Below are 21,299 nucleotides of genomic sequence, written 5' to 3' on the forward strand. Positions count from 1 at the left end.
GGCTATTGTAATAGAGCTGCAATGAACATTGTGGTACATGACTCTTTTTGAATTATAGTTTTCTCAGGGTATACGCCCAGTAGTGGGATTGCTGGGTCGTATGGTAGTTCTATTTTTAGTTTTTTAAGGAACCTCCATAGTGTTCTCCATAGTGGCTGTATCAATTTACATTCCCACCAACATTGCAAGAGGGTTCCCTTTCTCTACACCCTCTGCAGCATTTATTGTTTCTAGATTTTTGGATGATGGCCATTCTGACTGGTGTGAGATGATATCACATTGTAGTTCTGATTTGCATTTCTCTAATGATTAATGATTTTGAGCATTCTTTCATGTGTTTGTTGGTAATCTGTATATGTTCTCTGGCGAAATGTCTATTTAGGTCTTCTGCCCATTTTTGGATTGGGTTGTTTGTTTTCTTGATATTGAGCTGCATGAGCTGCTTATAAGTTTTGGAGATTAATCCTTTGTCAGGTGCTTCATTTGCAAATATTTTCTCCCATTCTGAGGGTTGTCTTTTCATTTTGTTTATGCTTTCCTTTGCTGTGCAAAAGTTTTTAAGTTTCATTAGGTCCCATTTGTTTATTTTTGTTTTTATTTCCATTACTCTAGGAGGTGCATCAAAAAAGATCTTGCTGTGATTTATGTCATGGAATGTTGTGCCTATGTTTTCCTCTAAGAGTTTGATAGTGTCTGCCCTTACATTTAGGTCTTTAATCCATTTTGAGTTTATTTTTGTGTATGGTGTAAGGGCGTGTTCTAATTTCATTCTTTTACATGTAGCTGTCTAGTTCTCCCAGCACCACTTATTGAAGAGGCTGTATTTTCTCCACTGTATATTCTTGCCTCCTTTATCAAAGATAAGGTGACAATATGTGTGTGGGTTTATCTCTGGGATTTCTAACCTGTTCCACTGATCTATATTTGTTTTTGTGCCAGTAACATACTGTCTTGATTACTGTAGCTTTGTAGTATAGTCTGAAGTAAGGGAGCCTGATTCCTCTAGCTCTGTTTTTCATTCTCAAGATTGCTTTGGCTATTCGGGGTCTTTTGTGTCTCAAACAAATTGTGAAATTTTTTGTTCTAGTTCTGTGAAAAATGTCAGTGGTAGTTTGATAGGGATTGCATTGTAACTGTAGATTGCTTTGGGCAGTACAGTCATTTTCACTATGTTGATTCTTCCAATCCAAGAACATGGTATATCTCTCCATTTGTTGGTATCATCTTTAATTTCTTTCATCAGTGTCTTATAATTTTCTGCATACAGGTGTTTTGTCTCCTTAGGTAGGTTTATTCCTAGATATTTTATTCATTTTGTTGCAATGGTAAATGGGAGTGTTTCCTTAATTTCTCTTTCAGATTTTTCAACATTAGTGTATAGGAATGCCAGAGATTTCTGTGCATTAATTTTGTATCCTGCTACTTCACCAAATTCATTGATTAGCTCTAGTAGTTGTCCGGTGGCATCTTTAGGATTCTCTATGTATAGTAACATGTCATCTGCAAAATGACAGCTTTACTTCTTCTTTTCCAATTTGGATTCCTTTTATTTCTTTTTCTTCTCTGATTGCGGTGGCTAAAACTTCCAAAACTATGTTGAATAATAGTGGTGAGAGTGGGCAACCTTGTCTTGTTCCTGATCGTAGTGGAAATGGTTTCAGTTTTTCACCACTGAGGACGATGTTGGCTGTGGATTTGTCATATATGGCCTTTATTATGTTGAGGTAAGTTCCCTCTATGCCTACTTTCTGGAGGATTTTTATCATAAATGGGTGTTGAATTTTGTCAAAACCTTTCTCTGCATCTATTGAGATGATCATACGGTTTTTCTCCTTTGATTTGTTAATATGGTGTATCACATTGATTTGCGTATATTGAAGAATCCTTGCATTCCTGGGATAAACCCCACTTGATCATGGTGTATGATCCTTTTAATGTGCTGTTGGATTCTGTTTGCTAGTATTTTGAGGATTTTTGCATCTATATTCATCAGTGATATTGGCCTGTAGGTGTCTTTCTTTCTGACATCTTTGTCTGGTTTTGGTATCAGGGTGATGGTGGCCTAGTAGAGTTTGGGTGTGTTCCTCCCTCTGCTACATTTTGGAAGAGTTTGAGAAGGATAGGTGTTAGCTCTTCTCTAAATGTTTGACAGAATTCGCCTGTGAAGCCATCTGGTCCTGGGCTTTTGTTTGTTGGAAGATTTTTAATCACAGTTTCAATTTCAGTGCTTGTGATTGCTCTGTTCATATTTTCTATTTCTTCCTGGTTCAGTCTTGGAAGGTTATGCATTTCTAAGAATTTGTCCATTTTTTCCAGGTTGTCCATTTTTTTAAAATAAATTTATTGATTTTAGTTTATTTATCTTTGGCTGTATTGGGTCTTCATTGCCCCACGTGGGCGTTCTGTAGTTGCGGCAAGTGGGGGCTACTCTTCATTGCAGTGCGTGGGCTTCTCATTGCGGTGGCTTCTCTTGTTGGGGAGCATGGGCTCTAGGTGTGCGGGCTTCAGTAGTTGTGGCACACGGGCTCAGTAGTTGTGGCTTGTGGGCTCTAGAGTGCAGGCTCAGTAGTTGTGGCGCACGGGCTTAGTTACTCCGTGGCATGTGGGCTCTTCCCAGACCAGGGATCGAACCTGTGTCCACTGCACTAGCAGGCAGATTCTTAACCACTGCGCCACCAGGGAAGTCCCCAGGTTGTCCATTTTATTGGCATATAGTTGCTTTTAGTAATCTCTCATTATCCTCTGTATTTCTGCAGTGTCAGTTGTTACTTCTCCTTTTTCATTTCTAGTTCTATTGATTTGAGTCTTCTCCCTTTTTTTCTTGATGAGTCTGGCTAATGGTTTATCAATTTTCTTTATCTTCTCAAAGAATCAGCTTTTAGTTTTATTGATCTTCGCTATCGTTACCTTCATTTCTTTTTCATTTATTTCTGATCTGATCTTATGAGTTCTTTCTTTCTGCTAAGTTTGGGGGTTTTTTGTTCTTCTTTCTCTAAGTGTTTTAGGTGTAAGATTAGGTTGTTTATTTGAGATGTTTCTTGTCTCTTAAGGTAGGATTGTATTGCTATAAACTTCCCTCTTAGAACTGCTTTTGCTGCATCCTATAGGTTTTGGGTCATCATGTTTCCATTGTCATTTGTATCTAGGTATTTTTTGATTTCCTCTTTGATTTCTTCAGCGATCTCTTGGTTATTAACTAGTGTATTGTTCAGCCTCCATGCATTCGTATTTTTTACAGATTTTTTCCTGTAATTGATATCTAGTCTCATAGTGATGTGGTCGGAAAAGATGCTTGATACGATTTCAATTTTCTTAAATTTACCAAGGCTTGATTTGTGACCCAAGATATGATCTATCCTGGAGAATGTTCCATGAGCACTTGAGAAGAAAGTGTATTCTGTTGTTTCTGGATGGAATGTCCTATAAATATCAATTAAGTCCATCTTGTTTAATGTATCATTTAAAGCTTGTGTTTCCTTATTTATTTTCATTTTGGATGATCTGTCCACTGGTGAAAGTGGGGTGTTAAAGTCCCCTACTATGAATGTGTTACTGTCAATTTCCCCTTTTATGGCTGTTAGTATTTGCCTTATGTATTGAGGTGCTCCTACGTTGGGTGCATAAATATTTACAATTGTTATATCTTCTTCTTGGAATGATATGTTGATCATTATGTAGTGTCCTTTTGTTTTTGTTTTTATTTGCGGTATGTGGGCCTCTCACTGTTGTGGCCTCTCCTGTTGCGGAGCACAGGCTCCAGACACACAGGCTCAGCGGCCATGGCTCACGGGCCCAGCCACTCCGCGGCATGTGGGATCTTCCCGGACCGGGGCACGAACCCGTATCCCCTGCATCGGCAGGCAGACTCTCAACCACTGCGCCACCAGGGAAGCCTTGTAGTATCCTTCTTTGTCTCTTGTGATAGTCTTTGTTTTAAAGTCTATTTTGTCTGATATGAGGATTGCTAATCAAGTCCAGGAAGCACAGAGAGTCCCATACAGGATAAATCCAAGGAGAGACACACCAAGACATATATTAATCAAGCTATCAAAAATTAAACACAAAGAAAAAATATTAAAAGCAGCAAGGGAAAAACAACAAATAACATACAAGGGAATCCCCATAGGGTTAACAGCTGATCTTTCAGGAGAAACTCTGCAAGCCAGAAGGGAGTGGCAGGACATATTTAAAGTGATGAAGGGGGAAAACCTACAACCAAGATTACTCTACCCAGCAAGGATCTGATTCAGATTTGACGGAGAAACTAAAACCTTTACAGACAAGCAAAAGCTAAGAGAATTCAGCACCACCAAACCAGCTTTACAACAAACGCTAAAGGAAATTCTCTAGGCAGCAAACACAAGAGAAGGAAAATACCTACAAAAACCCAAAACAATTAAGAAAATGGTAATAGGAACATACATATCAATACTTACCTTAAATGTAAATGGATTAAATGCTCCAACCAAAGGACATAGACTGGCTGAATGGATACAAAAACAAGACCCGTATATATGCTGTCTACAAGAGACCCACTTCAGACCTAGGGACACATACAGACTGAAAGTGAGGGGATGGAAAAAGATATTCCATGCTATAAGCTTTTATTTATTTATTTATTTATTTATTGCGGTACGTGGGCTTCTCACTGTTGTGGCCTCACCTGTTGCAGAGCACAGGCTCCGAACGTGCAGGCTCAGCGGCCATGGCTCACAGGCCTAGCCGCTCCACGGCACGTGGGATCTTCCCAGACTGGGGCACGAACCCGTGTACCCTGCATCGGCAGGCGGACTCTCAACCACTGCGCCAACAGGGAAGCCCGCCATAAGCTTTTAATGGGAGGTGGAGAAGTGGGGGAAACATATTTGAGGCCAAAGCTGTAAACCTGGTACAAAAATCATGTATGAACTTGAGGAAAGACTCAACATGCATTTCCTCATGTCCATTAGACTGTTTTTTGGGTTTTGGTTTTTTGGGTTTTTTTCCTCCTGGTTTTGAAAACTAGTAGATGCTTTCAATCAAGCCACCTAATCTCCCCAAATCAAAAATAAGCTATAATAACTATACCCTTGAGTATTATCCACACATCAATAATTTAAATCTAACCTTTGTCTGATTCTCTATATACACATTTGGCAGATATGAAAACAAGTTTCCTGCATTGCATGTCTATTTTAGTTTTTCTGAACGAGTTAGAAGTCATTGTACGTCTCCTACAGAGATCTAAATTTGCTTTTACTACCTTATAGTCAATGGAAACAAAGATTGTTAAAAGATATAAACCACAACCCATTGCTTAAAATAAGACCCTACCACTAAGATTACGGAACTTTCTCTATATTCAGGACTGATACTAGATTTAAGAGTAAGAAAATAGGATGGCGGAGTAGAAGGACGTGCTCTCACTCCCTCTTGCGAGAACACCAGAATCACAACTAGCTGCTGGACAATCATCGAAAGGAAGACACTGGAACTCACCAAAAAAGACACACCACACATCCAAAGACAAAGGAGAAGCCACAATGAGAGGGTAGGAGGGGCGCAATCACAGTAAAATCAAATCCCATAACTGCTGGGTGGGTGACTCACAAACTGGAGAACACTTATACCACAGAAGTCAACCCACTGGAGTGAAGGTTCTGAGCCCCACATCAGGCTTCCCAACCTGGTGGTCTGGCAACGGAAGGAGGAATTCCTACAGAATCAGACTTTGAAGTCTAGTGGGAATTGACTGCAGGACTTCAACAGGACTGGGGGAAACAGAGACTCCACTCTTGGAGGGCACACACAAAGTAGTGTGCACATTGGGACGCAGGGGAAGGAGCAGTGGCTCTACAGGAGACTGAACCAGACCTACCTGCTAGTGTTGGAGCCTCTCCTGCAGAGGCGGGAGGTGGCTGTGGCTCACCATGGGGACAAGGACACTGGCAGCAGAAGTTCTGGGAAGTACTCCTTGGTGTGAGCCCTCCCAGAGTCTGTCATTAGCCCCACCAAAGACCCCAGGTAGGCTCCACTGTTCGGTTGCCTCAGGCAAAACAAACAACAGGGAGGGAACCCAGCCCCGCCCATCAACAGTCAAGCAGATTAAAGTTTTACTGAGCTCTGCCCACCAGAGCAACAGTCAGCTCTACCCACCACCAGTTCCTCCCATCAGGAAACTTACACAAGCCTCTTAGATAGCCTCATCCACCAGAGGGCAGACAGCAGAAGCAAGAAGGACTACAATCCTGCAGCCTGTGGAGCAAAAACCACATTCACAGAAAGATAGACAAGATGAAAAGGCAGAGGGCTATGTACCAGATGAAGGAACAAGATAAAACGCCAGAAAAACAACTAAATGAGGTGAAGATAGGCAACCTTCCAGAAAAAGAATTCAGAATAATGATAGTGAAGATAATCCAGGACCTCAGAAAAAGAAGATGCAAGAAATGTTTAATGAAGACCTAGAAGAATTAAAGAACAAACAGAGATGAACAATACAAAACTGAAATGAAAACTACACTAGAAGGAATCAATAGCAGAATAACTGAGGCAGAAGAACGGATAAGTGACCTGGAAGACAGAATGGTGGAATTCACTGCTGCCAAACAGAATAAAGAAAAAAGAATGAAAAGAAATGAAGACAGCCTAAGAGACCTCTGGGACAACATTAAGCCTAACAACATTCACATTATAGGGGTTCCAGAAGGAGAAGAGAGAGAGAAAGGACCAGAGAAAATATTTGAAGAGATTATAGTCGAAAATTTCCCTAACATGGGAAAGGAAATAGCCACCCAAGTCCAGGAAGCTCAGAGAGTCCCATACAGGATAAACCCAAGGAGAAACACACTGAGACACATAGTACTCAAATTGGCAAAAATTAAAGACAAAGAAAAATTACTGAAAGCAGCAAGGGAAAAATGACAAATAACATACAAAGGAACTCCCATAAGGTAAACAGCTGGTTTCTCAGCAGAAACTCTACAAGCCAGAAGGGAGTGGCATGATATACTTAAAGTGATGAAAGGGAAGAACCTACAACCAAGATTACTCTACCCAGCAAGGATCTCAATTAGATTCGATGGAGAAACCCTAATCAAAAGCTTTACAGACAAGCAAAAGCTAAGAGAATTCAGCACCACCAAACCAGCTCTACAACAAATGCTAAAGGAATTTCTCTAAATGGGAAACACAAGAGAAGAAAAGGACCTACAAAAACAAACAAAACAATTAAGAAAATGGTCACAGGAACATACATATCGATAATTACCTCAAACGTGAATGGATTAAATGCTCCAACCAAAACACACAGGCTTGGTGAATGGATACAAAAATAAGACCCATATATATGCTGTCTACAAGAGACCCACTTCAGCCCTAGGGACACATAAACTGAAAGTGAGGGGATGAAAAAAGATATTCCATGTAAATGGAAATCAAAAGAAAGCTGGAGTAGCTATACTCATATCAGATAAAATAGACTTTAAAATAAAGAATGTTACAAGAGACAAGGAAGGACACTACATAATGATCAAGGGATCAATCCAAGAAGAAGATGTAACAATTATAAATATATATGCACACAACATAGGAGCACCTCAATACATAAGGCAACTGCTAACAGGTATAAAGAGGAAATCAACAGTAACACAATAATAGTGGGGGCTTTAACACCTCACTTACACCAATGGACAGATTATCCAAAATGAAAATAAACAAGGAAACATAAGCTTTAAATGGCACAATAGACCAGACAGATTTAATTGATATTTATAGGACATTCCATCCCAAAACACCAGACTACACTTGCTTCTCAAGTGCACATGGAACATTCTCCAGGATAGATCACATCTTGGGTCACAAATCAAGCCTCAGTAAATTTAAGAAAATTGAAATCATATCAAGCATCTTTTCTGACCACAACGCTATGAGATTAGAAATGAATTACAGGGGAAAAAACTTAAAAAACACAAACACATGCAGGCTAAACAATATGTTACTAAATAACCAAGAGATCACTGAAGAAATCAAAGAGGAAATCAAAAAATACCTAGAGACAAATGATAATGAAAACATGATGATCCAAAACCTATTGGATGCAGCAAAAGCAGTTCTAAGAGGGAAGTTTATAGCTATACAAGCTTACCTCAAGAAACGAGAAAAATCTCAAATGAACAATCTAACCTTACACCTAAAGGAACCAGAGAAAGAAGAACAAAGAAAACTCAAAGTTAGCAGAAGGAAAAAAATCATAAAGATCAGAGCAGAAATAAATGAAATAGAAACAAAGAAAACAGTAGCAAAGATCAATAAAACTAAAAGCTGGTTCTCTGAGATGATAAACAAAATTGATAAACCATTAGCCAGACTCATCAAGAAAAAGAGGGAGAGGACTCAAATCAATAAAATTAGAAATGAAAAAGGAGAAGTTACAACAGACACCGCAGAAATACAAAGCATCCTAAGAGACTACTACAAGCAACTCTATGCCAATAATATGCACAACCTGGAAGAAATGGACAAATTCTTAGAAAGGTATAACCTTCCACGACTGAACCAGGAAGAAATAGAGAATATGAACAGACCAATTACAAGTAATGAAATTGAAACTGTATTAAAAATCTTCCAACAAACAAAAGTCCAGGACCAGATGGCTTCAAAGGTGAACTCTATGAAACATTAACATAAGAGCTAACACCCATCCTTCTCAAACTCTTCCAAAAAATTACAGAGGGAGGAACACTCCCAAACTCACTCTATGAGGCCACCATCCCCCTGATACCAAAACCAGACAAAGATACTACAAAAACAGAAAATTACAGAACAATATCACTGATGAATATAGATGCAAAAATCCTCAACAAAATACTAGCAAACAGAATCCAACAACACATTAAAAGGATCATACACCATGATCAAGTGGGATTTATCCCAGAGATGCAAGGATTCTTCAATATACGGAAATCAATCAATGTGATACACCATATTAACAGATTGAATAAAAACCATATGATCATCTCAATAGATGCAGGAAAAACTTTTGACAAAATTCAACACCCATTTATGAAAAGAACTCTCGAGAAAGTGGGCACAGAGGGAACCTACCTCAACATAATAAAGGCCATATATGACAAACCCACAGCAAACATCATTCTCAATGGTGAAAAACTGAAAGCATTTCCACTAAGATCAGTAACAAGACAAGGAGGTCCACTCTCACCACTATTATTCAACATAGTTTTGGAAGTCCTAGTCAGAGAAGAAAAAAATAAAAGGAATACAAATTGGAAAAGAAGAAGTAAAACTGTCACTGTTTGCAGATGACATGATACTATACATAGAGAAGCCTAAAAATGCCACCAGAAAACTACTAGAGCTAATCAATGAATTTGGTAAAGTTTCAGGATACAAAATTAATGCACAGAAATCTCTGGCATTCCTATACACTAATGTTGAAAAATCTGAAAGAGAAATTAAGGAAACACTCCCATTTACCATTGCAACAAAAAGAATAAAATACCTAGGAATAAACCTACCTAAGGAGACAAAAGACCTGTATGCATAAAATTAGGAATTAAAGATGATACCAACAGATGGAGAGATATACCATGTTCTTGGATTGGAAGAATCAATATTGTGAAAATGACTCTACTACCCAAAGCAATCTACAGATTCAATGCAATCCCTATCAAATTACCAATGGCATTTTTTACAGAACTAGAACAAAATATCTTAAAATTTGTATGGAGACACAAAAGACCCCGAATAGCCAAGGCAGTCGTGAGAAAGAAAAACAGAGCTGGAGGAATCAGACTGCCTGACTTCAGATTATACTACAAAGCTACAGTAATCAAGACAATATGGTACTGGCACAAAAACAGAAACATAGATCAATGGAACAAGATAGAAAGCCCAGAGATAAACCCACGCACCTATGGTTAACTAATCTATGACAAAGGAGGCAAGAATATACAATGGAGAAAAGACAGTCTCTTCAGTAAGTGGTGTTGGGAAAACTGGACAGGTACATTTAAAAGAATGAAATTAGAACACTCCCTAATACCATACACAAAAATAAACTCAAAATGGATTAGAGACCTAAATGTAAGACAGGACACTATAAAACTCTTAGAGGAAAACGTAGGAAGAACACTCTGTGACATAAATCACAGCAAGATCTTTTCTGATCCACCTCCTAGAGTAATGGAAATAAAAACAAAAATAAACAAATGGGACCTAATAAAACTTAAAAGCTTTTGCACAGCAAAGGAAACCATAAACAAGATGAAAAGACAACCCTCAGAATGGGAGAAAATATCTGCAAACGAATCAAGGGACAAAGGATTGATCTCTAAAATATATAAACAGCTCATGCAGCTCAATATTAATAAAACAGACAAACCAATCCAAAAATGGGCAGAAGACCTAAATAGACGTTTCTCCAAAGAAGACATACAGATGGCCAAGAAGCACATCAAAAGCTGCTCAACATCACTAATTATTAGAGAAATGCAAATCAAAACTACAATGAGGTATCACCTCACACCAGTTAGAACGGGCATCATCAGAAAATCTACAAACAACAAATGCTGGAGAGGGTGTGGAGAAAAGGGAACCCTTGCACTGTTGGTGGGAATGTAAAATGATACAGCCACTATGGAGAACAGTATGGAGGTTCCCTAAAAAACTAAAAATAGAATTACCATATGATCCAGCCATCCCTGTACTGGGCATATACCCAGAGAAAACCATAATTCAAAAAGACACATGCACTGCAATGTTCATTGCAGTACTATTTACAATAGCCAGGTCATGGAAGCAACCTAAATGCCCATCAACAGACAAATGGATAAAGAATATGTGGTATATATACACAATGGAATATTACTCGGCCATAAAAAGGAAAGAAATTGGGTCATTTGTTAAGAAGTGGATGGATCTAGAGACTGTCATACAGAGTGAAGTAAGTCAGAAAGAGAAAAACAAATATCGTATATTAACGCATGTATGTGGAACCTAGAAAATTGGTACAGATGAACCGGTTTGTAGGCCAGAAGTTGAGACACAGATGTAGAGAACAAACGTATGGACACCAAGGGGGGAAAGACGCAGGGGGGTGGGGATGGTGATGTGCTGCATTGGGCGATTGGGATTGACATGTATACACTGATGTGTATAAAATTGACGACTAATAGGAGCTTGCTGTATAAAAAAATAAAATAAAATTCAAAAATTAAGAAAAAAAGAGTTAAGAAAATAAACATTTAAGAGATTTTTATTCCTATAATGTTTCTTAAGAGAACTGAGAGGACCTTAAATACTGGGCAAAAATAAAATAAAACAACTCTTCCTTGCTGTATGTCAATTATATCTCAACAAAACTGAAAAAAAAGAAAATCTCATCCTCAGTCGTTAAATGCACATAAAAGGGACTGAATAAGCAGAGTTAACTAAGGAATAATTAATAACAGCTAACGTTTACATAGCACTTACTAGGTACTATCCTAAGTTCTTTACAGATATGAAACATTTAATCTTCACAAAAAGTCTGTGAAATAAAATACTACTTTATCCTTGTTTCATGCATGAGGAAACTGAGGCACAAAGAGTCAAAGAACTTGTCCAAGACATGCATCTGGAATGCAAATCCAACAGGTTAGCTGGAGTCCATTCTGTTCACACTATGTTACACTGCCTCTTTATTCTTTCAGCAGAGAATTAATGCTCTCTGACAACACTGGGACCAATACTTTAGCGTAAGGAAAAATAGGAACTCATGTCTGGTTTTGGTTTCAGTGCAACAAGTCTACCTTGAACACTTTGATTAATTAATAAGACCTAGAAATGGTTCTAATGACATTGGCGATTTCCTTTGAACACAAAACTAACAAATCTATAAAATAAAGGAAAATTCACCAATGGGAAAAGGGCAAGTATCTGTGAGCCTGAACAGTCTTGCTAAAACACCAAACCAAATCTTGAAACAAGGTTAAGCTGGACATCAGATTATGGAAGAGTTCAAAAACCCTTCTTGCCATCACTATCAATACCACATGAGGCCTGTAAAACTTACTTGCTACCATGATCTTCTTCCTCCACCATAATCTCTCCACTGTCACATGTAATCATCAAATCAAAATGCAAGGATAGCATGAAAGAATAGGGTATTTTGTATATGAATGGCTGTTGACAAGTAGGGGTCACATAGCTGCAAATAACTCTTTTAGGATACAAATGAGATACCGTCAGCATCCATTTTTCGAATTACCTATTTAAACATTTTAAACGAATACTGCTACTACCTTAAAACTGCAGATTTTTCTAAAAGAAAATTTGGAATTGAAAGGTATTTACAGATAATAAACTAACACATATATAGTGTTTTCTTGTATTTTCTGGAACATGATTCTAAATTCATTTAACCATCACAATTACTTATAAGGTAGATGCTACTATCACTCTCATTTTACAATTGTGAAACTGAGGCACAGAGAAGTTATGTTACTTTCTCAAGGTCACAAAGCCAATAAGTGTCAGAGATAGGATTCATATCCAGACACTCCGGCTCCAGAGTCTGTGCTTTGAACCACTTGGCTATACTGATCTTAACCACTACACAATACAGATCTATTTTACTATCTTATTGAGGGGGTTAAAAACATTTTCAGACTCCTAAAATTTGTGTTGTATCCAGTCACATATCAATACACTCCATTTCTTTTTCTTGTAGCTTTACCTAAAGCTTCAGTATTTCTCTTCTTGCTAGCTTAAAAGAAGAGAGCACATAAGAGCTCAATAAATGTAAATTATTTTAGGAAGTATGTAGTTCTAACTATGGTCATAACAGCTTTGCTTGTAATATAAAAAACTTAGAATCTAAATGTCTTACAATAGAAGATGGAATAAATTGTGGCACATCCACTTAATGTAGTAATATTTAGCCATTCAAAGCTGTTATATATGAAAAGATGTTAAACCTCCACAATAATCAAAGAAATGCAAATTAAAATTAGAATGATTTCTTCTTATTAGATAGTCAATAATTAAAAAGGGATTGATAACAACCAGTGTTGGTGAGGTACAGGACCTGGGAAAGGGCATTCTTATACAGTACGGTTGCTGGGAATATAAACTGTCACAACTTTTTCAGAGCAATCTGTCAACACTTCTCAAAATGTACACCATACCCATCAATTCTAGTTACAATTATTTACTCTTCCAGAAACACTCAAATAAATATACAAAGAAAAAGGTACAAAATTGATCAAAGCAGCATTATGAGTAATGGGAAAAACTGGAAATAACTTGTATTCATCATTCTTCATTTGTATTTTCTGGAATACTATACAATCATTGAAAGAATTAAGTAGAGAGTTATATTAACTGATAAAGATGGATAGTTAAAAAAAAGCTTATATCAGAATATATTGAAATTTCCAATTTTTGAAAAATAAAGGATGAATTTATCCATATTACATATACTCCACATATGTGCACACAAAAGGGTCTGGAAGGATACAAGCCAAATTGTTAATTGTTAATCCTGGCAAAGGATCACAAAAGATGGAAGCAGGAACAAGAACTTTCGCTCTTTACTTCCTAGATGTATGAGTTGCTCCCCTTCCCCTCTCAATTTTTTTTTTTGACTATATATTTCTTTTTAAATTTAAAACAGCAATTAAAAAAAAAGATAATTACAATTACAGATCATGCATGGCCTTAAGGCTACTGGAAGGACTCTGGCTTTTACTAAGAGTGAGATGGGAAGCCATTAAGGGTTGTAAACCAAAGAGAGATATGATCTAATTTGTTTTGCTATGTGAAGAATAGGTTGTAGGAAGAAGTAGAAGCAGTGATCAGCTAAACCAGGGGTCTGGCAAACTACGGCTTGTGTTTGACCCAAGGCCTGTTTTTGTACAACTGAGCTAAGACTGGTAAAAAGGTTGTTTTTAAAACAAAAGATGAATTTGTGACAGAGCCTGTATATGACCTGCAAAAGCTAACTTATCATTTAGCCCTTTATTCAAAAGTTTGCCTAACTCCTGAATTAGGAGACCACTGCAATAATCCAGTTAAGAGATGATTATGGCTTGGATCAGGGCTGCAGCACGTGGAGAAGCTGAGAAGTGTTCAAGTTCAAAATATGTTTTGAAATGAAAGTCAACAGAATTTACAGAAGTGAATGAGAGGTAGAAGATAAAGGTTAAGGATTACTCCAAGGATTTTTAGTCTGAGTAACTAGAAGAGTGGAATTTCCTTTTACTAGAGGAGGAAAATTATGGGGATAAGTAGATTTGGAGAGGGACACTAGGAGTTCAGTTTGGACATGTTAAATTTGAGATAACTTATTTGATAAGATATCCAAGAAGAGATAATGAATTAGAAAGATGTGGGGGGGGGACACAGAAATTTAGAAGTCATCCACACATAGCCTGTATTTAAATGATTAAATTATCAATGAAGTGAGTTTAGATTTAAAGATAAATGGTCTGAGGATGAACCCTGGGGCACTCTGTTGTGTTGCAGTTAGGGAATTGGGAAGAAATTAGCAAAGGCAGAAGGGGAATAACTGGTGAGGTAGGAGGAGAAAAGCCAGAGAGCACAGAGGATAGAGACTGAATCTTCTCTTCCTGCCACTGTTTCAAGAAGGGAGAAGTGATCATCTATGTCTAAATGTACTAAAAAATTAAGATGAAGAGTTGATCACTGGATTCAACAAGTGCAATCTTGGTGGAATGATGGAGACAAAAGCCTAACTGGAAAGAGTCAAAGTGAGGAAGGAGACAGAATACAGTCAACTCTTGAGATGTTTTATTATAAAGAACAATCAAATGGGGGAACAGATGGAGTGAGATATAAAGATCAAGAAGCTTTGTAAAGATGGGAGGTATTGTAACATGCTTTTGCATGCTGGAGGAAACAACCCACTAGAGAATGAAAAACTGATGATTCAAAAAAAAGTAGGGAGGATTGCTGAATCTATGTCTCAAATAGGTGAGTATACAGGATCTAATGCACAAGTGGAGGGGTTACCCTTGGTGAGTGCATCACTTTTGCAGTAAGGGGGAAAAATTATTTAATTACCAAAAAAAAGAAAGCTTTTTGCACAGCTCTTTTTGAAAATACAACTAAATTACTTTCCTAAAAATAAAATATCTGACATCTTTAAAAAATCTATTTTTTAATTCAGTAATTGTGCTAGGCTGTTTCCCAAAGATTTATTTTAAATTATGCTCTTTTCATCCGTGGCTAATTTTATCAGTGCAAAAGAGTCACTTACCATACTGTTATTGAGATTCTTGTCAACTTTGCAGAATGTGTGTGGTGGACTTTCTCCTTTACTGGGTATAATAATACATATGTCTGTAACAGCCAACGTATTCTGAGTCATGTTTTCAGAGGCTCTTCGGTAAGTGATATAAATTCTTTGTGATGAGGTACTGCCGCTAATATTTGCAGGGCGTCCGTAAGGAGTACTCTGGATAACTTCACACCCCTGTTTCAATCTTTCTTTCCAGTCATATAAAACCCTAAAAAATAAATAAAATAAATTAGTACACAATTACAAAGCACCTGCAAATATGAAAGGTAATATTGTCAGGAATCATAAACTGATCCTTAAATGTAGCAGATATTCCAATTGTACTGCAAGTTTGAATGCACCATCCCATATAAAATTAAAGAATAACTGGGAACTTCTCTTGTGGCACAGTGGTTAAGACTCCGTGCCCCCAATTCAGGGGACCCCGGGTTCAATCCCTGGTCTGGGAACTAGATCCCACATGCATGCCGCAACTAAGAGTTTGCATGCCACAACTACAGAGCCAGCGAGCCGCAACTAAAGCAGTCCTCAAGCTGCAACTAAGGAGCCCAAGTGCCGCAACTAAGGAGCCTGGCTGCCACAACTAAGACCCAGCGCAACCAAATAAATAAATAAATATTTTTAAAAATAAAAATAAATTAAATTAAAAATTAAACAGTAACTGTTTTCCCTACCAAAAATTAATAATGTAAGGAAAATTTATATTAACCTCTGTTTATTGACATAAACCACAGAATAGCAATTTTGTGCAAAGGTACTTATTTTAGCATTCCATTTAAGAGATAGATAGCTAGATAGACAGATGGACAGATAGGTGTATGTATGTACGTATGTCTCTAAAACCAAGCATCATCTTTAGAAAAAGCAACCTTGTATTTTGACCAAAGTTAAAATTTTACAAAAGGCTCCTTGCCATACAGTAGAGAACTTGCTTGCACACTTTTACCTCCAATACTTCCTTCAGCTTTAAGAGAGAGTTTTAAGGCTTTCAAAAGAGTAAATGACCTTAAGTCTATCTTTCATCAAAAGTACAAGTGAAAGTTTCCCCCTTCTCCTTTATGGTAAAATCATACGTTTTTAATAAAGGACAGGCCAGGCACCCATTCCTTAAGTTTTCTAAATACTATTACTTAAAGTACTCTGGAAAACAAAGAAAACATCATGCTTGAATAATATTAGTTTATTCCCTCACAGAATTCACTAATTTGTACTTTAATGCTAAGTCTTGGGCATTAGCAAAAAAAAATTAAAGCCCTATTATATTAAATGTTTCTTTATTTGTTATAAAAATTATTATAGAAGGTAATGTCCCCAACATCAATCAGTATTCCCTTTTATAAAATCCCATTATACAAATAAAATTTAGTGTAAAAAATTGGTCAAATTATTTCTTTCTAATATAATTTTTAATTTCCCTTTTGTCTCAGCTGTCAGCAAACTTAAGAATTTTTTTCTTTAAACATTCTATTTTGAAAGTTTAGAGTGAAATTTGATGCTTAATCATAGCAGCTATGTATATCCCAATGTTAGCCTAATTGCTTACTCCTCCTCCTCTTGATCTTGCTTTTCTGTCTTGTTTTTTCTTAATCCTAAAAAATGGCATTGTCAAACTATTATATATAGAATGGATAAACAACAAGGTCCTACTGTATAGCACAGGAAACTATATTCAATATTGAGGCAAACTATAATGGAAAAGAATATAAAAAATATACATATATGTATAACTAATCACCTTGCTGTAAAGCAGAAATTAACACAACATTGTAAATCAACTATACTTCAATTTTTAAAAATAAATAAGTAAAAAAAATTTTAAAGGCATTATAACAGAGAAGTTAGACATATCTGAATTCGAACCCCTGTACCAGCTGTATTATCTTAGGCAGTTACTTAACTTCTCTGATCCTTATACTATTCAACTATAAAATTTAAAAATCTAACTCATAGGATCTTGGCAGAATTAGATGAGAGTACAAGTAGGGTCTCCCAAATAATGTCTGGCATACAGATGTTCAACTGAAAACAAGAAAAGAAAAATACAACACACAGAACAAACCACTATTTACTACCTCAAGTTCTTAAAAGATATGGAATATAAGTACATTTTATATATAAGCTACCTATTTCTTTAATCAGGTATTGTGCTGTTGCATATATTACTTGTATCACTATTTTTGATTTTTATATTGTTGGGTAACTTTTCTTATCTATTTAAACTATAAGCTTAGTTTAAAGGCAATAATGATGTTATATCCTCCACAATGACAAATATATGAAAATAGCCATAAGAGTGGTTAATTTATTCATTCCAGTCCAAGTCCTTTCCTGTTGGAGAATCCTTCCTATGCCTGGAAAATTCCTCATCTCTAATTTAGGCAGCTCCAACACCTTGTCTAACAAGAATCTGCAACATTCCCTTCATTTTATTTGCAAACTAGAATTCTGACAGTGATCACTGATCATAGGAGCAACTTAACGTAATCTTTTAAAAATAAGATCTAATAGCTGCCTTATTTTCTCAAATATGTAAACTTCGTATGAAGCAATATTATACCTGTTCTGAAACCCACTTAAAGTTACTGTAATTAATTCATGAATTAACACAATAAAGACTGCGTTTAATATAACTTTTATCAAACATTAAGTAATAGAATTTTAAAAGTAGAAGAATGTTCAGGAGCTCTTCCAATTCATCCTATCTCCCCTTAGGTATGAGTAAACATGGCTATTCACCTTTCAGACTTAATATATTGGGAGATGGAACTTTTATAGCCCTTCTACTGATGTTAGTAGGGACATTGCTATCATGCTTATTTTTAACCAGAATATTTTAAGTTAAGCCTATCCCCTTTTGCAACAGAGCCATGGAAACAAGGAAGTTAATCTTCATTCCCTATAAACCCTTCATCTATCGTGAAGACATTATTAGAGCTACTCTTAGCCTACCTTTGGCCTTTTTCTTTCAGTTTTTCAGGGAGAATCTTCTACATAAATAAATACATATGTATATATATTTTTACATTTATATATTCCTCTTTTACATATATATTCCTCTTTTTTAAAAAAAACCCAATCGTTGCAGAAATTGACAAGGTGATCCTAAAATTCATAGGAAAATTCAAGGGACCCAGAATAACCAAAACAATTTTGAAAAAGAACAAACTTGGAAGACTCACACTTCCTAATGTAAAAACTTACTACAAAGCCACAGTAACTAAAACTGTGTAGTACTGGATAGGAGAGACATACAGACAAATGGAATAGAATTGAGAGTCCAGAAATAAAGCCATACATTTATCACCAATTTTTGAAAATGGGAAAAGAATATTCTCATCAACAGACGGTGCTGGAAGTGGATATCCATATGCCAAACAGTAAGGTTGGACTCTTTCCTCAACATATACAAAAATTAACTCAAAATGGATCAAAGATCTAAATGTAAAGGCTGAAACTATAAAACTCTTAGAGAAAAACTTAAATGTAAATCTTCGTAACCCTGGATTAGTTAAAGCTTTCTTAGATACAACACCAAAACACAAGCAACAAAAGAAAAAAATACATAAATCAGATTTCATCAAAATAAAAACTTTTCAGCTCCAATGGATACCATAAAGAAAGTGAAAAGACAACCCACAGAATAAGAAAAAATATTTGTAAACCATTTATATGATAAGGAACTTACATGTAGAATATATAAAGAACTCCCAAAGCTGAACAATAAAAAGACAACCCAATTTAAAAATGGGTAAAGGATTCTGAATAGACATTTCTCCAAAGATATATAGATGGCTAATAAGCACGTGAAAAGATGCTCAACATCATTAGCCATCAGGTGAATGCAAATCAAAACTACAGTTAGATACCATCTCATACCCACTAGGAGAGCTATAATCAAAATGATAATATAAAATGTTGGCTAGGACTGGCAGAAATCAGAACCTTCATACACTGCTGATGGGAATGCAGAGTGGTACGGCTACTTTGGAAGACACACTGGCAGTTCCTCAAAAGGTTAAACACAGAATTACCATATGACCCAGCAATTCCACTCCTAAGTACATATACAAGAGAAATGAAAACATGTCTGTATGAAAACTTGTACATTAACATTTCCAGTAGCATTACTCACAAAAGCCAAAAAGTAGAAACAACTCACATGTCCATCATCTGATGAATGGATAAATAAATTGTGGTAGACCCATAAGATGGAGTATCATTCAGCCATATAAAGGAATAAAGTACAGACACATACTACAACATGGATAAACCTTGAAAACATTATGCTAAGTGAAAGAAGCCAGCCACAAGGTAACCATATACAGTATGATTCTACTGATATAAAATGTCCAGAATTAGGCACATCCACAGAGACAGAAAGTAGACTGGTGATTGTCTACAGCTGAGGGAGTTAGGGAGAATTAGACAGAAACTATAATGAATACAGGATTGTTTATTTTGGGGGCATGATAAAATGTTATAAAATTTATTGTGGTGATGGTTTCACAACTCTATAAATATACTAAAAACAACTGAATTGTATAATTTAAATGGGTGAGTTGGATGGTATGAATTATAACTCAGTAAAGCTATTATATGAAAAGGGAGCCCCAAGTTCAACACAATATCCTAAATAAGGCACTAATTTACCCAAGATCCTTGTTTGATGCATACAGACTTAAGCACCCAACTATAATGATCATTATAACCGATCCTTAAAAGACACCTTTTTCTCATACTTTAAAAATAATAAAAAATGTTATGAGCAGGATAATACATTAATTTCTGATATTTTCCTACAAATGTTTTTCAAATTATCTCCCCCTTTTTTTTTTTTTTTTTTGCGGTACGCGGGCCTCTCACTGTTGTGGCCTCTCCCGTTGCAGAGCACAGGCTCCGGACGCGCAGGCTCAGCGGCCATGGCTCCCGGGCCCAGCCGCTCCGTGGCATGTGGGATCTTCCTGGACCGGGGCACGAAGCCGTGCCCCCTGCATCGGCAGGCGGACTCTCAACCACCACACCACCAGGGAAGCCCTTTTTTTTTTTTAAGATTTTTTTGATGTGGACCATTTTTAAAGTCTTTATTGAATTTGTTACAATATTGCTTCTGTTTTATATTTTGTTTTTTTGGCCGCGAGGCATGTGGGATCTTGGCTCCCTGACCAGGGATCGAACCCGCACCCTCCCCCCCTGCATTAGAAGGCGAAGTCTTAACCACTGGACCGCCAGGGAAGTCCATCTCCTATCTTTAATAGAAAGAAACTCAGACAAAAATGCTAGAACCTGTAGAATGAAGAGACACTGAAAAGATATAAGGAACACAGGAAGAGAATACAGGATTCTGGATATAAACGTGTCTATTTTTCTAAAGCAGCCATGTATCTATTAATAAACAAATTGAACAGTTAACTTCAAAATCCATAAGGTGTATTATTTGGATCAATAATTCTTTTAAAAAATTACTTACCCCAGATCTGTAAGTGGAGGCTTATCTCTTCCTCTTCTATAGCAAAGGAAAATCTGCGGCCCCACAAGACTTCCATTATTGAGATCAGCTGACAGTCCAGTTGGGGTAACATCAATACACGTGTAATCCCATGGCACTTCCTCCCCAAGAGATTTAATAATAACTGAAACATCTGTGATAGGTTCTTTTGGTTTAGCTACTTTATGACAAGCATCATTGAAGTGAATTTCTTCTTCAAGAGGCTTTGAAACATCAGTTAATCCTGCTACAACAAAGTAGTCAGCAACACGAGGCCCCTTATCTTCAATCATCTTCCATTACAGAAAGTTACATCTGAAAGAAAAGTAAAAGATAGTATTCTCCTGTAATAAGTCAAATAAATATTCTCCTATAATAAGTCAAATAAACCTAAGTGGTTTGTGTACAAATAAGAACCAAAAAAAAAAAGTGCACTACCTCCCTGATTAAACACGCTAGTATTACACATTTCACTTTCATATGTTAAAAGTATGCTTTTTTAAAAAAACAGGA

The 21,299-nt window shown here is 36.6% G+C and overlaps 1 protein-coding gene across 3 annotated transcripts in view; it reads right to left on the minus strand.

Moving 5' to 3' along the window:
- DENND4A (DENN domain containing 4A) overlaps nucleotides 1–21,079 on the minus strand; it is a gene marked incomplete at its 5' end in the record, with an annotated part of 95,358 nt that extends 74,279 nt beyond the window's left edge. For all 3 annotated transcript variants that reach the window (XM_082849099.1, XM_082849098.1, XM_082849097.1), the window contains 2 exons: nucleotides 15,260–15,509; nucleotides 20,769–21,079. In XM_082849099.1, coding sequence (XP_082705225.1) covers nucleotides 15,260–15,509; nucleotides 20,769–21,079 — 561 coding nt within the window. The remainder of the gene's footprint in view (nucleotides 1–15,259; nucleotides 15,510–20,768) is intronic.
- Between the last annotated feature and the right edge of the window lie 220 nt (nucleotides 21,080–21,299).

This window comes from Leucopleurus acutus (genome assembly GCF_964270905.1).
Source record: "Leucopleurus acutus genome assembly, chromosome: 1".
In the NCBI taxonomy this organism is placed as follows: Eukaryota; Metazoa; Chordata; class Mammalia; order Artiodactyla; family Delphinidae; genus Leucopleurus; species Leucopleurus acutus.